At 33.8% G+C, this 27,451-nt stretch overlaps 1 protein-coding gene across 1 annotated transcript; it reads right to left on the minus strand.

The window, feature by feature from the left end:
- Positions 1-2,532: 2,532 nt before the first annotated feature.
- LOC125670202 (uncharacterized) lies at positions 2,533-25,472 on the minus strand. Its single transcript, XM_048905240.2, has 9 exons — positions 25,286-25,472; positions 22,018-22,119; positions 21,814-21,856; positions 17,422-17,691; positions 15,306-15,518; positions 12,569-13,304; positions 10,778-10,919; positions 7,926-8,085; positions 2,533-4,241 (listed from the first exon to the last, which is right to left on the minus strand). The coding sequence occupies exons 2-9, from the start codon at positions 22,102-22,104 to the stop codon at positions 3,988-3,990; spliced, it is 1,905 nt and encodes a 634-aa protein (XP_048761197.2). The 5' UTR covers positions 22,105-22,119; positions 25,286-25,472; the 3' UTR covers positions 2,533-3,987.
- Between the last annotated feature and the right edge of the window lie 1,979 nt (positions 25,473-27,451).

Here is a 27,451-nt window from a genome sequence, read left to right on the forward strand (position 1 = left end):
TACTATGACTTTTCAACACTTTACACGACCATTCCTCACAATAAATCAAAGACTATAGACTTTTTGACATCATAGGCAGTTGCTTTTTCAGCAAAAATGGAAAACGGAAATATTCATATCTAGTGATCAGTCATCTGAAAAATGACTTTGTTAAACGCCACTCTGATTCCACGCACAAGTACTCAGAAGTTGAAATAAAAATTATGCTGGAGTTCCTCATTGGCAATGTCTTCGTAGCCTTTGGCGATCAGGTCTTCCAACAGTCTGTTGGAATCCCCATGGGCATGAATTGTGCTCCTTTGTGAGCTGACCTGTTTTTATATTCCTATTCTGAAGCAGAATTTATTCAAAAACTTTAATATATCCCAATGAAATAAAAGACACCGAGTCGTTCACTTCTGCTTTGTACTTAGATATCTTATTGAAAATAGATATTAACGGCAAACTAACAACTCAACTTCACGACAAACGGGATGATTTCAACTTCTCCATTGTCAATTAACTTGCCATATTTATGTAGCAATATTCCATTATCACCTGCATATGGTGTTTAAATCACCCAACTGATTTGATACACAGGAGCTTGTTCTGCGTATGGTCAGTTTTTAAATCGAGGCAGGCTACTGACAAACAAGTTGATGGTTCAGGGGTTCCAACAGTCTCGTTTAATGTCTTAATTACGCAAATTCTATAGTCGTTATAACATCTTGTTTGCCAAAACAACCTATCACTGTGTCAAATGCTGTCTGACGTGTTTCATGCTGATTGTTAGGCTGTTCTTTATGGAGCGCCAAATTAACATAAACTCAAATCATTGAAGATATCTTCAATTATTTGAAGATATCATCAATTCATTTGATGCGCGCAACAATTTAATTAAAGATCTCTTCATATAATTAATGATATCTTCAATTCTGAATTATTCTGCGCATTAAATGAATTGATGATAGCATGAATTCTTCTGCTGAATTGATGCGCGCTTTAATTGAATTAATGATCTCTTCAAATGAATTAATGATATCAACAATTGAATTGATGCGCGCTACAATTCAATTGAAGAGACCAATAATTGATATAATGCGTGCATTAAATCAATTGATGAGAGCAATAATTGAATTGATGCACGCATTAGTTCATTTGATGAGAGCAATAATTCTTATAGAGAGAGCAACTAAATAATTAAAGATATCTTCAATTCAACATATCCGCAATTGAATTAATGATCTCTTTAATTGAATTGTTGCTCTCTTTAAAAGAATTGATGCGCACATTAATTCCTTATACAAAAGCATTGTAAATAATTAAAGATATCTTCAATTGAATTAAAGAGATCATCAAATTATTTATACCAAGCTCTAAATCCATTATTGCGAGCAATATTTCTACGAAATTAATGCTCTCATCAATTGAATTGAAGAGAGCAATAATTGAATTAATGCGCGAATCAAATCTATTATTGGTCTCATTAATTCAATTGATGCTCTCATCAATTGAATTGAAGAGAGCAATAATTGAATCAATGCGTGCATTAAATCAATTATTGCTCTCATTAATTCAATTGATATGCGCATTAATTCAATTGATGAGAGCAATAATTGATTTAATGCGCGCATTAATTCAATTAAAGAGAGCAATAATTGAATTGATGATATCTTCAAATAATTGAAGATATCTTCAATTATTTGAGTTTATGTTAATTTTGCGCTCCATAGTTCTTGGCACACTGATTTTTACTACGGATAACTCTGTTTACCTGGTCAAGATATAGGGCTCACAGTGGGTGTGACCAGTCGACAGGGGATGCTTACTCCTCCTAGGCACCCGATCCCACCTCTGGTATATCCAGTGGTTTGTGTTTGCCCAACTCTCTAATTTGTATTCTTATTGGAGTTATAGGATTGATCACTGTTCGTTATTTTCACCTTTCATATCTTGGAGAAACTATTTATTTTTTTGTGTACATTTACACGAGTTAATTTCTCAATTTCATAGATCTGTTATTTGAAGGATTGTTATCAATCATTGAAATTAGTAGTTTAATCCAAACTGAATTTAGAAACACTCCTCCGATTAAAAAATGCTCCATTGCCTCTGTCATTTTTTTTCAATAAATACTCTGTTGCATGGTAAAATTGTCTTGACTTCATTTTTCAAAATGATGAATACAGTTTCCATGAACCAAGAATTGAAATATGCCTTTTGGTGTCTGATTACGACAGATGTTATACAGTACACATAACATAAAGGAGTGAAGAGTTGGGCACAAATGTGTTCGATAATGTAAATAAAATATGAGTATATCAAATGAAAAAGACATGAAATGTAAATACGTACTATACCTTAAAACTCATTGGTTATCAATTTATTTACATCAACCGTTTCTTCATTTTGTGTTTATGTGTTTAAATATTTTATTCATAAGAATAGGATAGGACAACAAGCAATGCCTACAATGACCCTCCAGACAAGGACAAGTACTTATTAAGTTTTGTAGATTTGATATATTCCTGTGCAGCAAGAAAGATTTTATGATTGACACTATTTGAATAAATTTTATTGTTTGGTTTCATCGTGAAACACCCACATATCAACAGAATATCAACAAAAATAAATGCAAAGAATTGTTAACATTGACAACAGCTATAATTGTTTGAACTGTATGTTCACCATTACCATAGAGATAAGCAGACATATTGTCATAAGCAACAGCGGATGGATAACACGAAATACATGAGTATTACACATACATTTCAGACTGGATCCGACAGAAAACTGTACAAACGCAAAAGTTTAACACAAAACATCAACATATTTATAAGATAGAATGAATACTAAATAAATTGAATTAAGCCGATTATTGTGGTACTATCACAGTCACAATCGTTATTATACATATATCCTCTTGTTTGCTTCGGTAAGAAGATGTTGATCTGTTTTCATTCCTTTATTATCCGAGTTTTATCATTAGTACATATTTCTCTAACTCATTTGATTTGTTTTTCAATCTATAGATGTTACCCTCAGAGATCCTTACACAGTGAATATCTATAGTGAGTTTCACCCCTGGTTTTGATCTCAGGCACTTAAATCACTTTGAGGCCTAATTACTATATATAAGAGTAGTAATTAAGCCTCCAAGGTATATATAAAGTGCCTGTGGTTTTGATACATGCATGATTTTCAAATTATTGTCATTTCTTTTCTTAAGTCTGCTATGCAGATTTGTAACTGTGCATCTCTTTAGTCTATGCTTTGCTCTTTTATAAATAAAAACTCATTTCAAAACTTAAAAGAATACCCGTATTAAAAATAACTGTTTTACACTGTCAATGTATAATATAAACTACAATTTTCGCTGGAGTGCATATATGCCATATTTTTCACATACATAGTTCCTGTTGTGTGGGTTTTTTCCCCAATTCTTTCTTAAATGATAAAAGTAAATATCAAATGTAGATTTCCTTTATCTTTGTATTGCTTTAGCATGTTTTTCCTATTACAGTCCTGTTTATTCATTGTTAGATTTCTCAGTATTTCGGATGGCATTGTCCGAAAGATTCGAGATTCCGTACTTCAGATGTCTTGATAAACACAAAGCTTTAAGCAACAAAAAGAAACTTTGATAACAAGAAATTAACTGGCAGAGCTAGTAAAATGAAAGAAGGAGTATTCTAAAATCCCAACACACAGAAACAATAAGAGTCCGATTCATCTGGTGAAGAGGACCGTGATACATGTATTTAAATATTGGTACTGTCTGGTCTGGAGCACAGGACTGGAGCATACTTAGTGGAGAGTTGTGGGTATGTGGCGTGTGCATGTGGCCTCTGGTATACTAGTACCCAACAACACTGCCATAAAATGCTTCAAAGTCCAATAATGCCTGATTTTTTTAAATTCTAGATGCCTTTTGTGTACATTGAATTCACTTTAATGTTTTCTGATACTACCAAACCACACACACACACACACTGAATAGTAGTTATTTTAAAAATGCGTATTGTCCTCATCTGATTCTTCTCCTTCACCCACATTTGCATTGTTCCTTTGAATCACATGAATTAAGTCGTATCTCTCCATACTTCTTAGAACACACATTAGCATGTCATAGTTACACTTGGGAACGCATCGTCCTTGTAGGTTTTGAAAATACCAGTGACAGAACACAACCTCCATGATTACCATTTTTCTTGTGTAACAGAAGTGTTGAATTACCTCTATGTCGTTACTTGACTTGATCCCTATAGAAATATATGAACCAATGCCTGTGTTAGGTATATTCACACAAGAGATTGCATATCAAAATTTGAAACTTGGGAAATATCATAAATATGAGAATCAAATATAAAAATGAATACACATATCAACTAGAAAACTGACACGGTCAGCAAGGGCCCCGCCGAGGGTAATATTAGAGGAAAGTGACATCTGTATTTGATATAGCAATGTTTGGAGCTGGTATATATGTTAGAATTAATAATATATAAAGATACATTGGAATGCCAATTTGTGAAAAAGGCATCATGAAGCATATTTGTGAGAGACGTATGCAATTTAAATTACTTCTGTTTGACACACACTCATGACATCCACTCAAACACAACAGAGTGCAACAAAATCCCATTCTAATAGAGGATTCAAAATGGATAACTGGTACAAAATATGGTACATCCTATTCGAAAAGGATTATGAATTTGATATATTGATGTCTTGGAAAAGGAAATTCTGACATCGGGGCTCTAAGCGTTTTCAAACACATTGTCATTTGATAAAAGTGTTCTACATTTTTAAAAATAGAGATTAATATGTCTTTACATACATAAGTGAGAAAGTTTCCATTATTCCTAGCCGAGACATACCATGTATGCGCAAAAAAATCATGAGCAAATTTAAAAATACTCATGTAGAAAATGTGGACCTTACCGTCAACAAACGCAGTGAAACACGCCATTTCGAGATTTTCGCCGACGAAAGCTCGGTAACAGTAATGAATAAGGTACACTCATTTTGTATCTACTTTGTGACTTTCTTTATTAAAAGGAACAGTTCTCTAATGTGTAACATGCAATTACTACATAATTCAACAACTTGAAGCATGAAGCACAAACTTCCACCAGAGTTCGTTTGCTCACAAACCAAACTCTTCCGCTTAGGATTTATGGGATAGCGATTTTTTAGGCCGCGTATACTGTGACGTCACTGTAGAATGACGAAAAAACATAACGTCAAACGTAATCAACTTTCAAAACAAGAACGTAAACATCAAGTTCATTACTTTACACAATAATTTGAACAGAGTCTCCCTACTTTATAATGATCTTTTGATCATTTTATGTTTAAAATAAAATCTCTACTATATTAATGCTCTTAATATTAATATCTTCAAACTTTTAACTGCGAATTACTTCTTTAGTGTAATTTGTCAGCGTGATAATCGCGGACTCACAATATACAAATCTGTATATTGTACTGCGTCACATAGGAGAGGTCTATTCGTAGGTGACGTAATGAGGCCTCGACAGGGAGTTTGGCCAAACTTCCACCAGAGTTCGTTTGCTCACAAACCAAACTCTTCCACTTAGGCATTATGGGATAGCGATTCCTTAGGCCGCGTATACTGTGACGTCACTGTAGAATGACGAAAAAACATAACGTCAAACGTAAACAACTTTCAAAACAAGAACGTAAACATCCAGTTCATTACTTTACACAATAATTTGAACAGAGTTTCCCTACTTTTTAATGATCTTTTGATCATTTTATGTTTAAAATAAAATCCATACTTTTATATTAATGCTCTTAATATTAATATCTTCAAACTTTTAACTGCGAACTACTTCTTTAGTGTTATTTGCCTGCGTGATAATCGCGGACTCACAATATACAGATCTGTATATTGTGGTGCGTCACATAGGAGAGGTCTATTCGTAGGTGACGTAATGAGGCCTCGACGGGGAGTTTGGGAGTTTGGCATGAAGCAGTTTCACTTTGCAACCGGATATAAGAAATTTTATTTCGCATTCCGATCCCGATCGAAAGTTGTTTACTGGGAATGACGTGTTTTAATTCAATATACATGTAACATCAAGAATTTTTTATATCACATTAAAAAAAAGAACAAATATATACACATACACAATGTTGTAGAGTTATTTCTTGTAAATTTTCTATATATCAATACAATGCATATCATAATTCAAATTGAATTATCTCCCTTAGACAGTGGTAAATAAATACGGTCATAATAAGAAAGATGATGACATTCAAACAGACAGACAAAGTGACATGACTTCAAAATCTATAGGTATCTTCCTCTTATTGTAAAGTATTTCTGTACAAAATTTGAAAACTGTACAATGAAAACTGTTTGAGTTATCGTGTCACAAAGAAAGTGTTCATAATAACAAAGATAATGACACACATACAGACAGACAGACAAAGTGACATGACCCCAAAATCTATAGGTGTCTTCCTCTTATTGTAAAGTATTTCTGTACAAAATTTGAAAACTGTACAATGAAAACTGTTTGAGTTATTGTGTAACAAAGAAAGTGTTCATAATGACAAAGATCATGCCGTACAGACAGACAGACAAAGTGAAATGACCCCAAAATCTGTAGGCTTTTTCCTCTTATTGTACATTATTTCTGTACAAAATTTGAAAACTGTACGATAAAAACTGTGAGAGTTATTGTGTCACAAAGAAAGTGTTGACGGACAGACGGAGGCACGGACAATGTGATTACTATAGGGCTTCCCGCATTTCATGCGGGGCCCTAAATAGTATTTAGTGGAAAAGAGTTAGGAATTGTCTAAGCAACTTCTGTATACATAACCAAATATTTTTATGTGCTTGCCTCTAATGATATGGTATGACTCCATGACATATCACCAACCCCTTGAGGAGTTGTACTGTGACAGTCAACCCTGATGATGACAATGACCCTTGATGATAACATTTAAACAGTTTTTCAATAAACTTGATAATTTCCAAAGTTATAATGTACGTTATCATTTAAAACTTTGGAATGGAAATAAATAAGAGCCATCACTATAGAGCAAAGGAAGGAGTACATATGTAGGTCTTCCTTTGAGCATGACAACCCCCCTCCCCATTGTAGTCCAAATGATTGTCACGGTACAACTCCTCATGGAAGGTAGTGTTTATTTCTTCCTAAATTTTGAAAATCAGTATTTCCTCTATATTGCATTACAAATTCTCAAACAGTTTTCATGATGTTTAGTAGACACTTCAAGAGCCCATATAGCCTTAAAGAACATCTATAAATCTTTGAGAGCATAATGGGCTTCAGTTTTTATGATCAAATATGTGTAGTTTATTTTTTCTTCTAAGTGGCCTTAACAATTATTTTAAACAATTTGATGCTAATGACTTTGACCAAATGTCTTTAGTTCAGGACCAATACATATTGTCTGCTCATCAGCAACATCTTTGCCATGAATAAACTTCTGATGTCTTTTCATCAAAAGAGATATGTCTGAAAAATAACTCCAAATTCTTTTATCAGTGGCTTTTAAGATCCGTGGCTTGGACAAATGTACTAGTGACCCTGACCTGGACAAATGTACTAGTGACCCTGACCTGGACAAATGTACTAGTGACCCTGACTTGAACAAATGCACTAGTGACCCTGACCTGGACAAATGTACTAGTGACCCTGACCTGGACACATACACTAGTGACCCTGACCTGGACAAATGAACTTAAATTCCAAGTACAAACTTCTAATGTGTCTTCATTACAAAGGTGTGTACACAAAAGGATGGAAGGTCATAGGGTAAAAGGATACATAGGCATACTGATTCAAATCTTGTTTGCATGGTCTGTTACATGTACTATGTATGTAATTTGGTTATTAAATGTTCAGGGGAAGAGAAGAATACTTATATTATACACTTATTACCAATCCATTCTGCAAACTCTGTCCAATCTCTTGCCCTCAGTGCAGTACTCGTCAGATCTAATTTCATTGACAATTCCAAGTATTGACTGTGTGTTATACTTAAAATCTCCCACATCTTTGGCATACGTCCCTCCATCACTCTTTGAATTGTGAGGCATAGCTGAGAAAAAATAAAGAGCATACAATATTTAATTACATGTGTATTGTTGTGTATTTAGAAAACAAAAGGCCTAAATGATCACCTGCTTATGCACATTTTTTGGCCTTTAGAAATCATTGTGTTACCTGTTTTTTAAACTCCTGCATATTCAAAACATTTAGTAGAAACCTGTTATTCATGTTTGTGTACTTGATGTACAGGAATTTTAAATGAAATTCAGCATATGATCAATAAAGTCCTGTCCTTCACCATGGGACGTGAATTTCAAAATTTTGGTAGAAGGCCAGTTGATTTTTATATTGCATTCTCATGATCATAATCATACGAACAGTTTGACTGCTAAATGTCACAAAGTAAGTTTTTATACAAAATGCATCTTTTGTTCATGACTTTAAAATCTACAGACATATTTCTTTAATTATGAACAACCTTGGTAATAAACATCAAAAGTCTATGTTAAAACTCAACTTATCATCTTACAAGGAAAGCATTTAGTAAAGTTAGAAGTTGAAGGCCTGTCTGAAGGACCTTGACCTTTGAGCTCCTGACACCAAAATCTTTAGATTAATTTAACGGTAAACTACCTTTGTATAGAATATAATAAAAAGTTATAAGTTAAAACCTGCTCAAGATATTGTGACACAACAGAAGTGATTAAGAGTAGACAGAAGGACAACTTGATTCCTACAGAGCTTATGTGTTTTCAGCAGATTAGTTTCATAGATCTGCACACAAATCTATGGAATTAATTCCTGGGGAGTGAATACAAATGGTAACTCAAAAGTATGTATATGGTACTTTTGATACAATATGCCAGTTTCGAGATGAGAGCTCTTCTGTGTAGGAGGTGCATGCTTAAGCTGGACAGAGTGGACCTACAGTCAGTGAGGAAGACAATAAAATGTATTAACAAGATGTGTTTGTGAAACACAAATGCCCCCGATAATGGCCAATTCCAAAGATGGCCAAGGTCACAAGGGCAAATATCTTGGTACCAGTAGAAAGATCTTGTCAAAAGAAATGCTTATGTATAATATGAAAGCTCTAATATTTACCATCTAGAAGTTATGACCAATGTAAAAAAAAATTAAAAGTAAGTTAAATGTCAAGGTCAAAAGGTTTAATACCAACGGAAAGATCTTGTCACAAGGAACACTCATGTGAAATATCAAAGCTCTATCACTTATTGTTCAAAAGTTATTAGCAAGGTTAAAGTTTTCAAAAAGTAGGTCAAACTCCAAGGTCAAGGTCACGGGGTCAAAAATAGCAAGGTTAAAGTTTCAGACAGAATGACAGACAGGACAAAAACAATATGCCCCCCGATCTTCAATCTCGGGGGCATAAAAACAGTTTCTGTTTAAATATGTAAATCTAAGAAATACAAAATAATATCGAAAGAAATGTTTTACACTAACAAACGTCAATGCAACTTTTGCTCTTGAATAAATTATGCAAATTGACCACCATATTGAAAATGAGTTATCGTTCTTTGCCCACGCTTCGATTCGTCTAGCTAACTGCGCAACTAAAAATAGTATAGGTAATTTCCGAATGAAGTATGCGCAGTTATTGCCCTTTGATAACTCTTTTTTAACTCTAACGTGACATGCAAACAGCAAAGAAATCGGTTAATATTTGGAATTTTGGCGATTTTTTTTAAAGTTATGGTAGGTTAAAAAAAGGGATTTACATATTAAAGATGCAAAAATTAAACAAGTTTAGACAATTATGTGCAATTTCTTCAGATTTTGTGACAATTGTTTGAAATTATTTAGGCTTTCTACTTTCGATTTCGCAAAGGTTCATTATGCGTCGTTCTATGGATTTTTGCGTCGATCACCCCAATTGAGATTGGGTGTTCGTTCATGATTGGATGTTTCTGTCTGATTAAAGGTTGTTTTTTTACATTTCAGAAATTGCTAGATCTGAATTATTACTTTGTAACGAAATATATGTATGCATATATCTGATACACAGTGCAGCGACTGCCAGTGTACATATGTGCATTTTACACATGCATATTGGTGGTATACATTGCATTAGCTTAGCAAAGTAGTAGCTACCATGTTAGTTACACAATAGTCTACTTGAAAAATGTCTTTAGAATCACCCCAGGATGACTCATCTGATCGTCGGGCTCCCCCAAAATATATACATGAAACAGTATCAATGTGATCATCTTCATCTGCATCAAACGCCCTAGTTCTGTTTACCTCCAAACAAGTATGACCCTCTGCTGGAAAAAAGTCACCATTGATCAATTCTAAGTCCCTTCTTTTCCTACTCGATTTCCCCCTCTCTAAATTTATCGATTTAAAGGGCAACACTTTAAAATTCTCCATAATTTGTACGTACAGTGCAGTTTCGCTACTAGCTACTACTTCAATTAAGACGCGTGCAACGTTCGTACTTGATACGTTTACAATATTGTTTATTTTGATATGCTAATCAAGGTGCGCTTGCGCACTTGCGCTCTTCCGGAAGGAGCATAGTAAGTGTAGAGAACGTTTGTTAGTGGTGTACTATCCACCTAAAGACACACTGTACAGTATGTTCGGTTGGTGTCCATGTAAATATATAAAGTGTGGTTTTGTTGTCAATATCATTGTAGGAATTGTAATTAACTTATGATTTTACTACAATGCTGGTGTCTGTCATATCACAACATTATTTGAATTATGTATAATTTTACATCTGAATTCCAGTAGTCTCTACTTTGATCCTCATGATGAAGATGATCATCAACAAAACTAGAGCTGGAGCGACATCTTCCTGTCGGGCGAGGCTCATCGTACACCTTCTGGGGTTCAATATTGAGAGGCAAATTATATATCCTAGGGAAAAGGAAATATACATGTATATATGTTATATCTATTAAATTCATTGTCATTCAATTATCTTCAAAATCTAAATACTAAGTCTGACCAGTCAACAATTTTGCACGACTAGAAATCTGAAGGGGGAGGGGCTGATGGTTATTTTGTATACAGGGAAAATTCTGCCTGTTCATTTCATTCGGATGCATTGGAAATATTTTTATCACATTTTGAATTTGTCCAAACCCATTATATGCTACCATATAGTAATGAGTAAATTTAGATTCACCGAATTGAAAAGTGTTAAATTGAAGGCCAATAAAAGTTATACAAACCTTGCAAAGGAAAAAGTTGAAAAAAAAGAATGAAATTCCTTGGCTCCATACTGCCTTTGGGAGTGATCGCGAGGGAAAATTGGAATGTAGATTTACATATATTGATTTCTTACATCGCACTCTTGGGATTCTTTGGAAGGTCTTAATAGAATTGTCCTATGTATTCCTATGTAATACTGTATTTTGGCCAATGCTTTAAACAAACTTGTATATGAAGGCTTTTAGCTAAACTTGAATCGTCAAACTAGTATTTGAAGGCTTTTAGCTAAAAATGTGAAAAGTATCCAGATAGATGGACAGACAATGAAAAAAAAATTGATCAGATAAACTAATTTGACTTTTTGTTCACCTGAGCTGAAAGATCAAGTGAGCTTTTCTGATTGCCTGTTCTCCGTCTATCTGTAAACTTTTTACATTTTCGACTTCTTCTCCAGAACCACTGGGCCAATTATAACCAAACTTGGCCAAAAGCATCCTTGAGTGAAGGGCTTTCAAGTTTGTTCAAATGAAGGGCCATGTCCCTTTCAAAGGGGAGATAATAACAAAAGTGCAAAAATAGGGTGGGGTCATTTAAAAATCTTCTTCTGAAGAACCCACTGGACCAGAAGAGCTGAAATTTACATGAAAGCTTCCTGACATAATGCAAATTCATGTTTATTAAAATCATGGCTCCTGGGGGTAGTATGGAGTCACAATAGGGGATCAATGTTTTACAAACAAATATATATGGAAAATCTTTAAAAATCTTCTTCTCCAAGAACCACTGAGCCAGAAAAGCTGATATTTACATGAAAGCTTCCTGACATAGTGCAGATTCAATTTTGTTAAAGTCATGACCCCCTGGGACTAAGATGAGGCCACAATAGGGGATAAAAGTTTTACATACCATTACAGAGATTTTTTTAAAAATCTTCTTTTTAAGAACCATTGGGCCAAAGAAGTTTACATTTGCACAAAAGCTTCCTGACATAGTGCAGATTCAAGTTTGTAAAAATCATGGTCCTCGGGGGTAAGATGGGGCCGCAGTAAGGGATCAAAGTTTTTACATACAAATGTATATGGAAAATCATTAAAAATCTTCTGAAGAATCACTGGGCCAGAAAAGTTTACATTTACATGAAAGTTTTCTGACATAGTGCAGTTTCAAGTTTAGTAAAATCACAGCCCCCGGGAGTAGGTTGGGGCCACAATAGGGATCAAAATTTTATAAGCCGATATGTATAGGGAAAATCTTTAGATATGAGCCAAGGTGACTCAGGTGAGCGATGTGGCCCATGGGCCTCTGGTCATCTCAAGTGTTTGTTAAAAATGCAGCTGCTCTGAGTTCCTTACTTTTTGTAGGAATCGTCAGTTGATCTGTTTCTGTATTGGTTATCAAACCACATCCCATGTCTCCTTACTGCCTCGTGGTCAACTTCCTGAAGCTCATCGCTCAGTCGATTCCAACGATCTATCCGTACCTTCATTCTTGGATGGTATGGTTTTAAGTATGGCTCATTTATATAAACTCTATAGGTATAAGTACTGTCATCATATTGAAATATGTTTTCATAGAAAACATTCCGATAATTCCGTTTCTTGTACTGATCACATTCTGTAATGCATGCTGTGCTTTCTGAGCGGAAGAGAACTGATTTACTCTGCAATCTAGGGGGCTTCTCAAAATCCTCTGCATGAAATTTGTATTTTAGTACAGATAGTCTTAAATTATGTGGTGTTGGCGGTGGTAGTCCGACAAATATGTCAGAGTTCTCAAGACAAGGGGATGGAGGAGGCAAAGAACTGTCTGAACTTTCTGAGTTCACTACGTGTATAAGAGTGTCTGAATTTTCAGGATTCACTAAAAGACTGTCTGAACTAAATCCAGAGATCACTAAAGCACTGTCTGAACTTTCCATGGGATCTGAATAACTGCCTTGGACTTTAAAACTCTCGTCGAGCCACTTGTGTACTCCAGGGTTAGGACCATTTTTCACAAAATCTTGTGTCCTTATGATCAGCAATTTTTGGATAGGTTCTGCAAATGTTTTGGATGCCCTCAAGTGCATTGTAAGATTTTCCATAAAGTCTGAAAATTATGTTTAATCAATTTGATTAAGTGAATCAATATGGGAGGTGGCATAGTATAAAATTAAACAGATAAGGCAAATATATCGCACTTTCATCAATAAATTCTTTAAAAAGAATGTTTAATAGTTAGAAATTCTGTGTTCTAAATGTGCCATTTTCTGCACTGGTCTTGGAATTAAGGGGGTATGCTATACCAGAGATATTTGATATGGATGAAAAGTGGAGGATATGTGCAACAGCATTTTGAAATTAAAGACTTTCAAATTTACTTAATTTAGTAAAAAATTGCAGATATAGTAGAAGACAATCTGGGAAAAATCTAAAACCCATACTGGACTCTAAAACGCGATCTACAGTTCAGCAGTAGACGTGCTAACCTACTGAGCTACTCCGCTAGGCAAGCATTTTGTAAATGAATAGACAAATATTGCTGATATTTATATTTTCATCCATGTTTTAAAAGGAAGTCAGCCATTATGACGATATAGAGTACCTCCTTAAAATGCATAAATTCCATGTCAGGCTCAATCTCTTGGTCAATTGGCTAATTTTGTATGGCTTGGAAAAAAGTAAATTCCAGATGATAATTAGTCTCTTTTAACATGTTGCTTATTCTCATTATAAATGATTCAAACTGCATTACTGTATTCAACAGTTGTTAAAGTTGTATGATCCGAATTTCGACATTTTTTTCCACCTTGCAAAACCCCTGTTAAATCATCGCATATACGTATTTATGAGGTTGTACGACATGTCATACATTATTTCTCCTGTGTGAACCAGAATTACTTGATTTCAAATCGGTGTTTACTAACAACCGTCACTCAGCCATTTCAAGTGACAGTCATGTGTGCAGTTCCAACTTTCAAATCATCGGTGGTCTCATCTGTGTAAAGCTGTGAATTTTTGTTACAACAGTACCGTGCCACAAGTTTAATAGAAATGAAAATATCATATACCTCTTAGTAATTCAGTGTTGTACACTCTTTCAGCCTTGAAATTACAGTTGCGTCTGAGTTAATAGATCGTGTTGGGATTCCCCGGACACACACATGGGGCTATTTATAGACGCCTAACACATGTATAATTTATGCGTCATATGGAACACCTAAGGTCTTTCATCAAAAAACATTGTGTTTTCAGTGAAAGGCCCGAAGTGTTCCAAATGATTTATGTGTACCACACTATATCTGCTTTCTAAATAATTTGTTTTCTTTTACATGCAAATGTTTTCAAGCATGTAATTAAGGGAAAGATAATAACTTTAATAAACACTAATTAATCTGCTTGAAGGTAATTATGTACAAAAACATTACATGGACATCCGATCATACTGCTTTAACTTTGATCTGTATGGAAGCTGATAGGTGCAAGGGTATAAAATTAATATTCATTTAACTTGCGGCTGTCACTTAATTTAACTGGTGGCCAACACTTATTATCTGACAGCCACCATATAAATCAACTGATGGCTGCCACTTATTTTATTTGGCAGCCGCCACTTAATTTAGGTGGCGGCCACCACTTGATTTATAAATGGCAGATGCCAATATATCTGAGGGAGCACTGTACATCATTTAAATTTGTTGTCTATTAAGGTTTTACAGTTTCCTAAGGATGTTATTTTGTTGATAGGGTTTCTGCATAAACCTTGTATAAACAATTTTGGGAAATTTTTATATAAATTAATCATAAGCTTCTAAACTGAAACCAGAGGCCACAAAATAAAGAGGTTTATCCTCAACATTTCAAGAAAAATGTATGTTCTTACCATTATATGAGACGCATGCTCTATTTCATGTTCACAAATGGTTATTATAACTTATTGATGTCTTCCTCATTCATGTTATTATTGTAATATATGTTCTTTGTAACCTATAAGCAGTGCTGCCTTTGGTAATAAACAATACAATACAAATTCATGAGATGGATTCCAATTAAATCTACAAAATAAGCTACTCCTCACAGAATATGATTATTTCTACAATGCTTGCATTACCTGGATGGTCCTCTCCGACATCAGTATATACTTTCAACTCCAACGTATCTGTACCACTGTTGAATGATACATCACACTTCACTGTCTTGAACTGAAAGTCTTGGTAGATTTCATATGTTGAGTCCAACAAACAAAAGTTTTTCTTAGAAACAGCTAATCGCAGATTTTTATTCTGATTCTCTGGTAATTTTACAAACCAACTCTCTATTTCTCCTACAATGAAGGTTAATAAAATGACGGTATAAAAACAATCTAATCAAAATCAAATGTGTAAATTTTGCTGTTCTGTGTTTCACTCCATGCATAAGCTAATATCAGCAGCCATTTTTGTTTCTATTCAGAATTTAGGGGGAAAGGGGGTTACAAAATATTCAGAGTTCTGATAAAATGAGCGCTGCACCAGCAATTTTACAAGGTGATTCACAAATTGGCTAATATCATAGGTCATGCTGAGATGACCTCCCATGGGAAATTGTTAAATCTTAAGCATGGAGTGAATATTGCACAGGAGAGGAGTCTTAATTACATTTGATATAATAGTGTTACAGCTGTTCCTTTTGAAAAATGTTAGCATTTTCAGCTCCTGAGTCCACTAAGTAGCGGCCAAATTCTAAAGTGAGACTTATACCTCTGGGATAAGGCTCGTTAGATAAATTAAAAGACAACGTGTAGATGACATTTAAGAATTATTATCCCTTTTCAAGGCCTCGACACTTTACAAATATGGTAGGCCGAGTGATTGCAATATGGACTGCGTAGATATATTGGGTCAGAGGCCTCTACTAGAGTTGCAGAATTCCTGGTCTTTAGGTCTCGAGATTCAGACCCTGGGATGGGGTTATGAAGATCAGATAGCGAAAATGAACTGAATCTTGTTAGTCTTCATCTTTACTCCTGAACATCAGAGTTTCACACAAATGAAATGCATGATATTAGTCTCTACAAGGTTTTGGTAGCATGATGAGTGACTCAGGTAACCTGATTTTTAATGGAAATACAAATGATTGTCACTTTTCCTCACTAAAATGTATGTTATCTAGTTGGATGAGTTTGAAAGATGTACGTATTGCAGTAACATGTAACTCTTGTGATGTACAATTTTTTTTATGCGTGAAACTCGGGTGATTGTTTACATGGTCTACATTGTTGATTTTCTTTAACAAAAACTGACATACCAAATGTATGCACTCAGGATATTTCTAATAGGGACATGCTTGATAAGCTCTTGTGTATGTATGCGTATTAGCAGAAAATATGCAATATGCAAATTATAATTGTTTATTTTTTAACTGTGCCTTTTATATCATTTACAATATTCTGTTTTGTGTAATTTGAAATTTCATTTGACTTTTAAACAGTCTTTGCGTTCAGCAGATTCGTTGTAACAGGAGATAGGTACACTTCACGAATCAATTAAGAGTATGATCATACATATGTAGTAGTTGCGGAATATGTTACCTAATATGCTAGACAGAGAAATATGATGGCTTAATATAAGGATGACAAACCTAATTCCTATCCTCAATACCAATTAATATCACATAAACATCATCACAACACTCACCTCATTCCAATTCTACTAAAATGATACAGCAGACCGATCTACCGGTACATGCATCACATAACAAGATGTGTTTGTAAAACACTGATACCCCCGGATTACAACAAAGTGGAACTGAATTTAGTGAATAATTTTCAAAGTAGGTCAGCAGTCAATTTCAAGATTACAAAGTCAACAAATTTGGTAGCAATGGAAAGGTCTTCACACAAGAAATGCAAATGCTCTTACAATTTGGAAAATATGGCTTATATACAAATTTTCTTAAAGTAGGTCAAAGGTCAATGTTAAGGTCATCAGGTCAAATATTTTGGTGTCAATGGAAAGGTCTTGCCACAAGGAATACACATACCAAGTATGAAAGGTCTCTCTCTTATGGTGTAAAAGATATAACAAAGGTCAAAGATTTTTGCCACAAACAGACAGGCCAAATACTACATGCCCTCGAATCTTTGATTCTGGGGGCATAAAAATTTGGAATGAGGTAATAGCTAACACCAGCCCTTAGTAGTAGATGCTCGAAAATAAGTATTCAATGTTTAAATTTTGATGACTTACCAAAGGTTTCCCTAAGAATATTCCACAGTGCTCCAATAGATCCATTTTTGTCTATTGGTGAACCACAGAAAGTGAAGCAATGGACTTTGTATTGTTTCTTAATGACGAGAGTCACAGCCATGTATCGCCTGTGCTTCAAAGTAGTTCCATTTGCTCTCCAGCAGACCAAATATCTCCGTCCTCTTCTCATCTCAATTTCATCTTTTTCATAAAAATAAAGATCCTCAGCAGAGAAAGTCACCGATGCATGGTGTTCCAGTTTCAGCTTATCTATTGTTTTTATAAATATGAAAATGAGGCTGTTTCAACCATAAAACTTCACAAAAAATCAAATGTTAATGACAAGTCATATTATTATTAGTGATGGTTACTATGAAATAACCTGAACATAACTCTAATACTGTTTTATCTTTATTAAGTCTCAGAATATTTGCAATCTCCAACAAAATTGGTAGAGATATTGATAAAGAAAATATTGGATCACAATAATAAGAATCATTTGTTAAAGTGACTGGTTCATATTTTTGGAATAAGATATTTTTCATTTCTTGGTGTTAAAAATAAAAAATAATTTTTTAATGTTGACAACCAAATTTAACCTTCTGAAATGCAAGGATTTATGAGCAATGTTGTAGCCTTAACTTTGTGTTATGTAAATAAAAACTCAAGTCTTTTTATGTGTACAAACAAACCAGTGAAAAGTTAATTTTGTAATTTAAAGCATCTGCATTTTGTACAGTCACAAAATTTAACTTTTAAATGACACATTTTACCTAATGTATACTTTAAATGTGAAAGATATAATAAACTTGGATCAATATCCATTTATTTTGAAAACTTCGTAAACAATATTAATAACACACCTCAATCTTTGTTTACATAACAAATTATAAACTCTCTATAATGTGCTTCTGTCATGATATATAACCTTAATTTTTTGTGAAACCCTTTAAACATATTAGTCAGTAAATTTTGATCACTTAAAGTGAAAAACAAAATTTTGGGGGAAAATTTTGAATCAGTCCCTTTAATCTAAACCAACCATAACAGCTTACCTCTGTTTGGCTGAATGCTTAAAGGGTGTTGTGAAGTGAAATTACAAAGCATATCAATACATATACATGTAAACTGTATAAGGTGAACTTTTCATTCATTATATGAACGTAAATGATAATCACTTAGGGAAAACTATAAAATAGTGATATACTGATCAATGTTAATAATTAGTGGCATGGTGGAGCTACCGATAATATATTTTTTCCCTCATAATCAATCATAAAGTGTGCATCATTTAATTTGAAGATCATTTTACTTCATTCATCAAAATACTTCATATTTCAACTCAAATTCATCAAACTCATCTCCCAGTATTAATTTATCATCAAGGCAAATCATAATGGGAAATGAAAAAATACATGTACCAGAAATAGCAAGTCTCTCTGACATGCACATGCAGATACTTTGTAACAAATCTTGTGAATTTTTTTTAAGCAAGAAAAGGAGAAAAATGTTGCAGTGAGGAAAACAGAGGACTCAATGTGGCAGCAAACTTTGTAGGAATGGGTCAGCAGGAACTATGTGGAGCACCAGAAATATGGAAATTAGAACCTCTAAGATTAATTATCCTTGTGAAGTTCAGTATTTGACTTGCAACTCAAATCAGATGGGGATCAAAGAAGATCAAGGATGCTTGCTATGCAGAGAGAAGGGCTCCTTGTGACACACATTCTATCTGGTTACAAAAAAGAAATTACACAGGGGGCCATACAAAAAAAAGTGAGCAACACTATATTATACTTGTGAACAGAATGGAAGAAAAAATGTGAGGAAGAAAATGTCCTTCATAAGTTTAAGAACTTCGTAGGAGATGAGAGAACCATATAAAGTAATTTTTGTGTCAAGAGCACTTGGTTAATTTTTCTTTAGAATCTAGATTAAAATGCTAGTGCATATATTGGTTGCATACTTTTTATTTGTATTTTAGATCTATATGGTTTTCATGCAACAGGCATGTGATTTTGTGGATTTTTTCATCATTGATAATCTTAATAAATGACCTATTTAACTTTATGGAGGAGTTGTTCTAAATGTGCTTATATTTTGGCAGATTTTTGCTTTATGGAATTATAATTTCTATGAATGGAAACCTTGGCAATTTGGTTTAAGCGAATTTTCATAATCCGTCAAAAAAGTAAACATTTCCAATGTGCCAAAATTACCCCCAAAGACGGTAGATATACATGCAAGTAAGAAGCTTGTCTCTTTCTAGAAATATGAGTATAGTTCTGATCACAACGAGACTAGATTTTGTCATATCAACAGCAGCAGTATCTGCCATCATTATCATTAAACTTGCTGTGTTATGGACAGACAGCTAAGATGATGCAAATGGGAGGAAAAAGTCTAAGTATGCAGGGGTAACAAAGAATTGCAAACAGAAGAGATTAAACACCCTGTTAATTCCCAAAGAAGTCGGATGTTGATGGTTGCCCACAAGATCAATGGAAGAACTACTTAAAGTCATTGGAATAGTGAAGCAACAAATACAGAAAGAAAGATTTACAACAACTATGAGAGGCTGCTGAGAGGGGGTTCATGCTGGTTGTGGTACGGGAGTTGCTAAAAGCTGGAATCCAACCTCAAAGGAGAAAGTGGCTGGACACCACTGCAGATCCACCAATTGGAGGGCATTTTGAGGACATCTCAGTATAAAGATCAAAACACTTGATGATGATTGGAGCCACCTGAAGACATTGAGACAACCAACAGATATCATCAAAGTCAATTGAATAGAGACTGAATTGCAAAATTAAGCATTCCATCAACTACAAGTACATATAAATATAACCCAGTGACCTGCAACCATCTGACCTAGAAAGCAGTAGAGGTCAAACTTAATTTAGTCATGGAGGCTTTTCATGTGAAGTTTCATTGCAAAAGCTCAAACAGCATTTGAGATATCATCCGGAAATAAAACCATCTATTACAATATGAATTAGTGACTTTGACATTGAAATTACAGGTCATACTCAAGTGAAGGATTCTCTTCAAGGGCAGTTTCAAGGTTATAAAGCTAAAAAAGTACCTGAGATACCATATATCCGGATTTTTTCCATGGGGTGATAATTTTGGCAGTTTTGTGTCACGTCAACAAATTTTTAAAAGCTAAATTTGCACCCAAATGTGTCTGCATTCCAAATACATATTTTTGCAAGAAAGAAAGATAGATCATTAATCATTAATGTAATGCATGAAATATTTTTCAGCTAGGGAGGTATACAGAAAAACACTTTACAAATCTAACTAATTAACACTATACTGCTTACCAATATTTATGTTTTGAAACTCCATGTCCACTAAAATATATTCTGCTAAAAATATCTATATACCTTTAGATCGCCAAAGTTTACACCCACAAAAATATGGTATGATCAGGAAACTATTTCTCACAATATAAAGAAATAGTGTTTTTAACCATATGTAATGGAGTGACCTTAGAATTGACCTTAAGAGCTAAAAAAACCCAATAAGTGTTACATGAACTATTTGCCTGAATTATCACTGATTATTTCATATAATTGTACACTGTCATATTACAGGGGAAATATCAGCTGTAACTTATAGGAATAAATTTGTTTTATCATACTTTCATGTAATTTAGTTGAATCTGATTGGTCAAGAAATATTTGGGAAACAAACTGTTACTCTCTGAGAACAGAAACCGCACCCCCTGGGGTTTTAATATCTAGCAACCTGAAATAATACTTGACAACGGGTGATATCATAATTATCACCTGCACAGATTGAGACTGAGTGCAAATGGTTCACAGTAAATTGCAAGACATCAAAATAACTTTAAAAGTTGGCAACCATCAATTCTACATTAAAGGTGTACGTCATATCTACGTGAGTGAAAAATTCTAAAATGGGTTATAGACAACAAGCAAATATGTCAAAGGATCTTTTATAAAATGGGTCTTTGATATTACTAAACCCTCTTCAAAGTATATAATAACTTATATAATTATATGAATATAACTTTTTTTACTTATCAGCTAAAACTTAATACATAGAATCCCAGGTATCAACTTTTAGTTTACATTTCATCTGTAATAAAAAAGAAATTGCAAAGAGCACTAAAAAAAAAAATTGTACATGTACAGTAACTGCTATTTCCTATACTTTTAAAAAATTTACTGCAAAATATAGTCCCTTTCAAATATTATATGCAGAGTAATAAACTTGGAAGTTCTTGGATTTGAAATCACATAGTAAGGAGTATAAAATTAATATCTATGATTTTGATTAACACAATAAACTAGGACCAAGTTTGTTGCACAAACCTCAGGAGCAAATATTTTTAAGCTAATGTAAATCTTGAGCACTACTCACACTCTTTTGGTTCAACAGAAGTTTCCCTTAGTATAACTGAAACCTGAAAGAAAAGAAAACACACTTGTTCAGTTTACTGTCTATACCTGTTTTATTTTGCACCTTCAAATGTATTCTGCTCTTACAACAGGTTTCTGTAGAGTACAGCAGGTTTCTGATATGTGTAGATTTTCTGTATAGAGAATTGAAGAAATATTCACTTACATCTCTTAGTTTTTTCCTTGGAAAACCATTACAACACTGAATTAAAGATCCTCGAAATAATATTTTTTCATCTCCAACTGACCCCATTACTGGCACCTTTCTCTGAAAAAAAGAAGGGATTATATTTAAAACACTGAATAATTCATTTTCTATTGGGAGTGCTTCACATTGACTGAAGAGCAATAATGGGTACGGTACTAGTTTTTAGCAGTTTGCCTGTCTGAATAATATTAAAAATATGAGCGTTAGCTGTGAAAGTGATGGCAACCATTTTTACCTCAAAATCTCTCAATGGCATAGGAATGTATATTCTAAATGACTATAATAACAAGAGGCCCAGGGGCCTTATAGGTCACCTGAGTATCATGTAACAACCTTCCAATGTTTGAATTAGGTTTGTGTTTAAATATAAGAATTTTACTTTTGGATGGAAGAAACATTGAATAGCTATGTGGTCATGAAGTACATGTGTCATTTTTATGTTCAATCAATAATCCTTTTTAAAAAACCTAGGTCTGAGACATCATAAAGAAAAGGGTTATTTACTCCTTAGATAAAACCAATATAAGAAGATTTTCAAAGAATTTCTACATTTTCACTATATGACCAATAGAGCCCCACCCTAACACAAGAACCCCTGCCCCAGGGACCATGAATTTCACAATTTTGGTAGAGGGCTCAACGCTCATTATAATTATGCCCACAGTTTGGCTTCTTGATGTCCAGGAGTAAAGAAGAAGATTTTTTAAAATTACACTCATTTTGATGGTTTTTGCCCCACCCCTCAGGCCCCAGGGGGGCAGGGACCACGAATTTCACAATTTTTGTTCCCCTCCACCCACAGATGCTATATGCCAAAATTGGTTGAAATTGGTTCAGGGGTTTCAGAGAAGAAGCTGAAAATGTTCAAATGTTAACGCACGACGACGGACAAACACAGATAGCAATAGGTCACCTGAATGAATTCAGGTGACCTAAAAACATATATTGTGTGCAAAAACAAGAAAAAACCTAATAAAACTACATTGTTAAATGTTACATAACCGCTTTTAGTGTAAAGAAATATATAAGGAAAAATCATCATTCGTCCTCTTGCGTACATTCATAGCTAAATATGCAATTATCCAGCGCATGCACAGATAATGAATGACCATGCACTGATATTGAGCTCTGAATGTACGCCAAGGAATAGGACAGTTATCCTACAGGTAAGTACCTTAACCTTGTCTAATTGTAAATTATTGTCTTGCAAAACAATAATTATTTAATCACCAAAATTACACAATTGTGTGCCTGCTTTGAGGTTAAAAAATGTTTGAAATAATTAGATACTGGGGTTATTACTGAAATCTATAATGTAGAGCAATTTTCAATGAATTCAATTTTTGGTGACAAAATGGCAGCTAATATGCCCCTTTAATATTTATAGGTTATAGACTTTGTATGGGAAAATATGACGACTGAGTTTTTTGGCGCGTAGATGGACCGGGCTTGTGAGGTCCGTTCGCGACAAAAAACGAGGTCGTCATATTTCCCATACAAAGTCTATAACCTTTTTATTATATACTTTCAATTTCATTTAGAAACTAACAATAATTTTATTTTTAACAATAACTTTATCGGTTTAACTGAGTAAAAGATGAAAAATACAAAAAATTTGAAAATTAACGAAGTAGAAATTTGATTGTGACGTAATGTTTGCGGGCCGGAATGTTTCCAGGCATATATCGTGTGATATATGCCCGCAAACTTTTAAACTTTTAAGTGATGAAATTGAAAGTATATAATAATATATATTTATTGCATGATAGTGAGAGAGATATGAAGATTTATTATATAGCTAATAAGTAGTCTAATATAAAATCTGCGTAAAATCTAGAGAATGTTAGCGTTCAATATCCTGAGAATTTATCGAACGCTAACTTTGCATTGCGTAAATTGTATGTGCCCGAAACATTCCGAGTATGAGCGTTCAATATTGACGTTACCGTAACAACGTAAACAAGCCAAAATGGCAGACGATGGTCCTCCGAATCTGACAGAGCCGGTATTTGATATTTACTTAAGCAAAATGTTTTACTGTACATAAATTATGATGTCCCCATTTTCAAAATCAGTTTGCTTCATGCATTAATGACGGGTTAAATATTGAACAGTTAAGAAATGCATGCTGTTATTGCACACTTTCACCTTCACATTAGATGCCAATATTGATGAATTCTCGTCTATTTTGGAGTAGTTTGAGTGAAAAGGGATATAATTTAACAACTATATACTTTAGCTATATAATAAAAGGGTTATTGAACTTATATATAGGTGAATATTGGCACTCGTTGGCTGTCAAAATGCACTTGCAAGCTTGTGAGGGCAAACTCTCTGTCGAGGCCTCATTACGTCACCTACGAATAGACCTCTCCTATGTGACGCAGTACAATATACAGATTTGTATATTGTGAGTTCACGATTATCACGCAGGCAAATAACACTAAAGAAGTAGTTCGTAGTTTAAAGTTTGAAGATATTGACATTAAGAGCATTAATATAAAAGTATGGATTTTATTTTAAACATGAAATGATCAAAAGATCATTAAAATGTAGGGAGAATCTGTTCAAATTATTGTGTAAAGTAATGAACTTGACGTTTACGTTCTTGTTTTGAAAGTTGTTTACGTTTGAATTTATGTTTTTCGTCATTCTACAGTGACGTCACATAGTATACGCGGCCTAAGAAATCGCTATCCCATAATGCCTAACTGGAAGAGTTTGGTTCGTAAGCAAACGAACTCTGGCGGAAGTTTGAGAGTGTGGGTAACTCTTAGCGTAGAGTCAAGTATGCTAAAAGTGTTAGCATTCCGGTACCTTTCCGGCATTTAGACCTGCCCAAAACATAGGTATAGGTGTGTTGAAATAAATAAGCATCGCATTTGAATCTTTTCTAAATACACTTATCTTATTATGCTAATTGGAAACAAAAATAAATTGGGGAAAAAAATACAACAACAGCTATAAATAGGTGATGTACCTATACCAAATTTTCCACTTTGTGGTTTGACAAGACTTCCTCGTGGAGTCACGATATGAGTGTTTGGTCACCGTTTAATTTTATATATAAAAAAAATACCATATTACAATTACACATACACTCATGTACTTACACATTCGCAGTTTGTAGTAGTTCAGACCATCATTAGTGACGCAGTTTATTCCGAATAATTTTGAAAATCATTAAACTCATTCAACTAAATCGAAACATTTATTTTGTTTTTACCTTACTTCCGGATTCTCGACATTGGGCTGGTACTGAAATATGGAGTGGAATGGAATTTAACGATGAACAGCGAACAGCCTCATAGATTATTATTTGGTGGGGTTTTGGGGTGGGTGGGTTGTTTTTAATTTTGGTTGGGTTTCTTGTTTTATGGGTTTTGTTTGTTTGTTTTTTTACAAAGTGTAATAATTATAGCCATTTCTATGGTGCCATACGTGCTGGTAAATCATTACAAATCGAACATTGGAACAATACTGATAAGCTACACATTTCTTTTCGAAGCGATTGTAGAGCGAAATGCCACGATTGAAAGAAGTCAATATTGGGGTAGAGCCATTGGCTTTGCTATGATAATGCTGAGACATTCGCAGCATCGTATAGCCCAGCAATATGGGTACAAGAGACAACAATATTCCATGATTTAGTTGTATGGAGCGCCAAATTAACATAAACTCAAATAATTGAAGATATCTTCAATTATTTGAAGATATCATCTATTCATTTGATGCGCGCAACAATTGAATTAAAGATCTCTTCAAATAATTAATGATATCTTCAATTCTGAATTACTGCGCGCATTAATTGAATTGATGATAGCATTAATTCTTCAACTGAATTGATGCGCGCTTCAATTGAATTAATGATCTCTTCAAATGAATTAATGATATCAACAATTGAATTGATGCGCGCTACAATTCAATTGAAGAGAGCAATAATTGATATAATGCGCGCATTAAATCAATTGATGAGAGCAATAATTGAATTGATGCGCGCATTAATTCATTTGATGATATCAATAATTGATTTAATGCGCGCATTAATTCAATTATAGCTCTCTTCAATTGAATTAATGATATCTTTAATTCATTTGAAGAGAGCAATAATTCTTTTAGAGAGAGCAACTATATAATTAACGATATCTTCAATTCAACATATCCACAATTGAATTAATGATATCTTTAATTGAATTGTTGCTCTCTTTAAAAGAATTGATGCGCGCATTAATTCCTTATACAAAAGCATTGTAAATGATTTAAAGATATCTTCAATTGAATTGAAGAGATCATCAAATTATTTAAACCGAGCTCTAAATTAATTATTGCGAGCAATATTTCTACTAAATTGATGCTCTCATCAAATGAATTGAAGAGAGCAATAATTGAATTAATGCGCGCATCAAATCTATTATTGCTCTCATTAATTGAATTAATGCGCGCATCAATTGAATTGAAGAGAGCAATAATTGAATTAATGCGCGCATTAAATCAATTATTGCTCGCATTAATTCAATTGATGCGCGCATTAATTCAATTGATGAGAGCAATAATTGAATTGAAGCGCGCATTAATTCATTTGATGAGATCAATAATTGATTTAATGCGCGCATTAATTCAATTAAAGAGAGCAATAATTGATTTGATGATATCTTCAAATAATTGAAGATATCTTCAATTATTTGAGTTTATGTTAATTTGGCGCTCCATATAGTTGGGCCTCTCAGAACCACAGGGAAATATTGGATGACCGTCCCAGGAGCGCTCGAGCGAACACCCGTGCCAGATTAACATAAACTCAATATAGTTGAAGATATCATCAATTATTGCTCTCTTTAATTGAATTAATGCGCGCATTAAATCAATTATTGCTCTCATGAAAGGTGAAGATAACGAACAGTGATCAATCTCATCAATTTCGTAGAAATATTGCTCGCAATAATTAATTTAGAGCTCGGGTATAAATAATTTGATGAATCTCTTTAATTCAATATTGATGATATCTTTAATTATTTACAATGCTTTTGCATGAGGAATTAATGCACGCATCAATTCTTTTGAAGAGGGCTATTAAAGCTGACATGAATTAATAAATACGTACACCTTTCTCATCTTATCCGCCATATTTCTCTCAGGTAGCCTAATTTACTCTACCCGTATATACCCGAAATGTGATTGTCACACCTGAGTGATTTTTCTAGGTGGACTCGACCAGTGCACATCTCCGATAGTAATATATAGGGAATGAGAAACACATTTAAAACATTATGCTTTGCTCAAAATTACAAAATATTTATTGTATACCAATGCAACATTCCGAAAGTTTAGATAATTTAGGGAAAAAAATGAAAAAAAAAAAAAAAAAAAGGAAGCTTTTCTTGCATACTTGCAA

Source organism: Ostrea edulis, chromosome 4 (assembly GCF_947568905.1).
Source record: "Ostrea edulis chromosome 4, xbOstEdul1.1, whole genome shotgun sequence".
Lineage (NCBI taxonomy): Eukaryota > Metazoa > Mollusca > Bivalvia > Ostreida > Ostreidae > Ostrea > Ostrea edulis.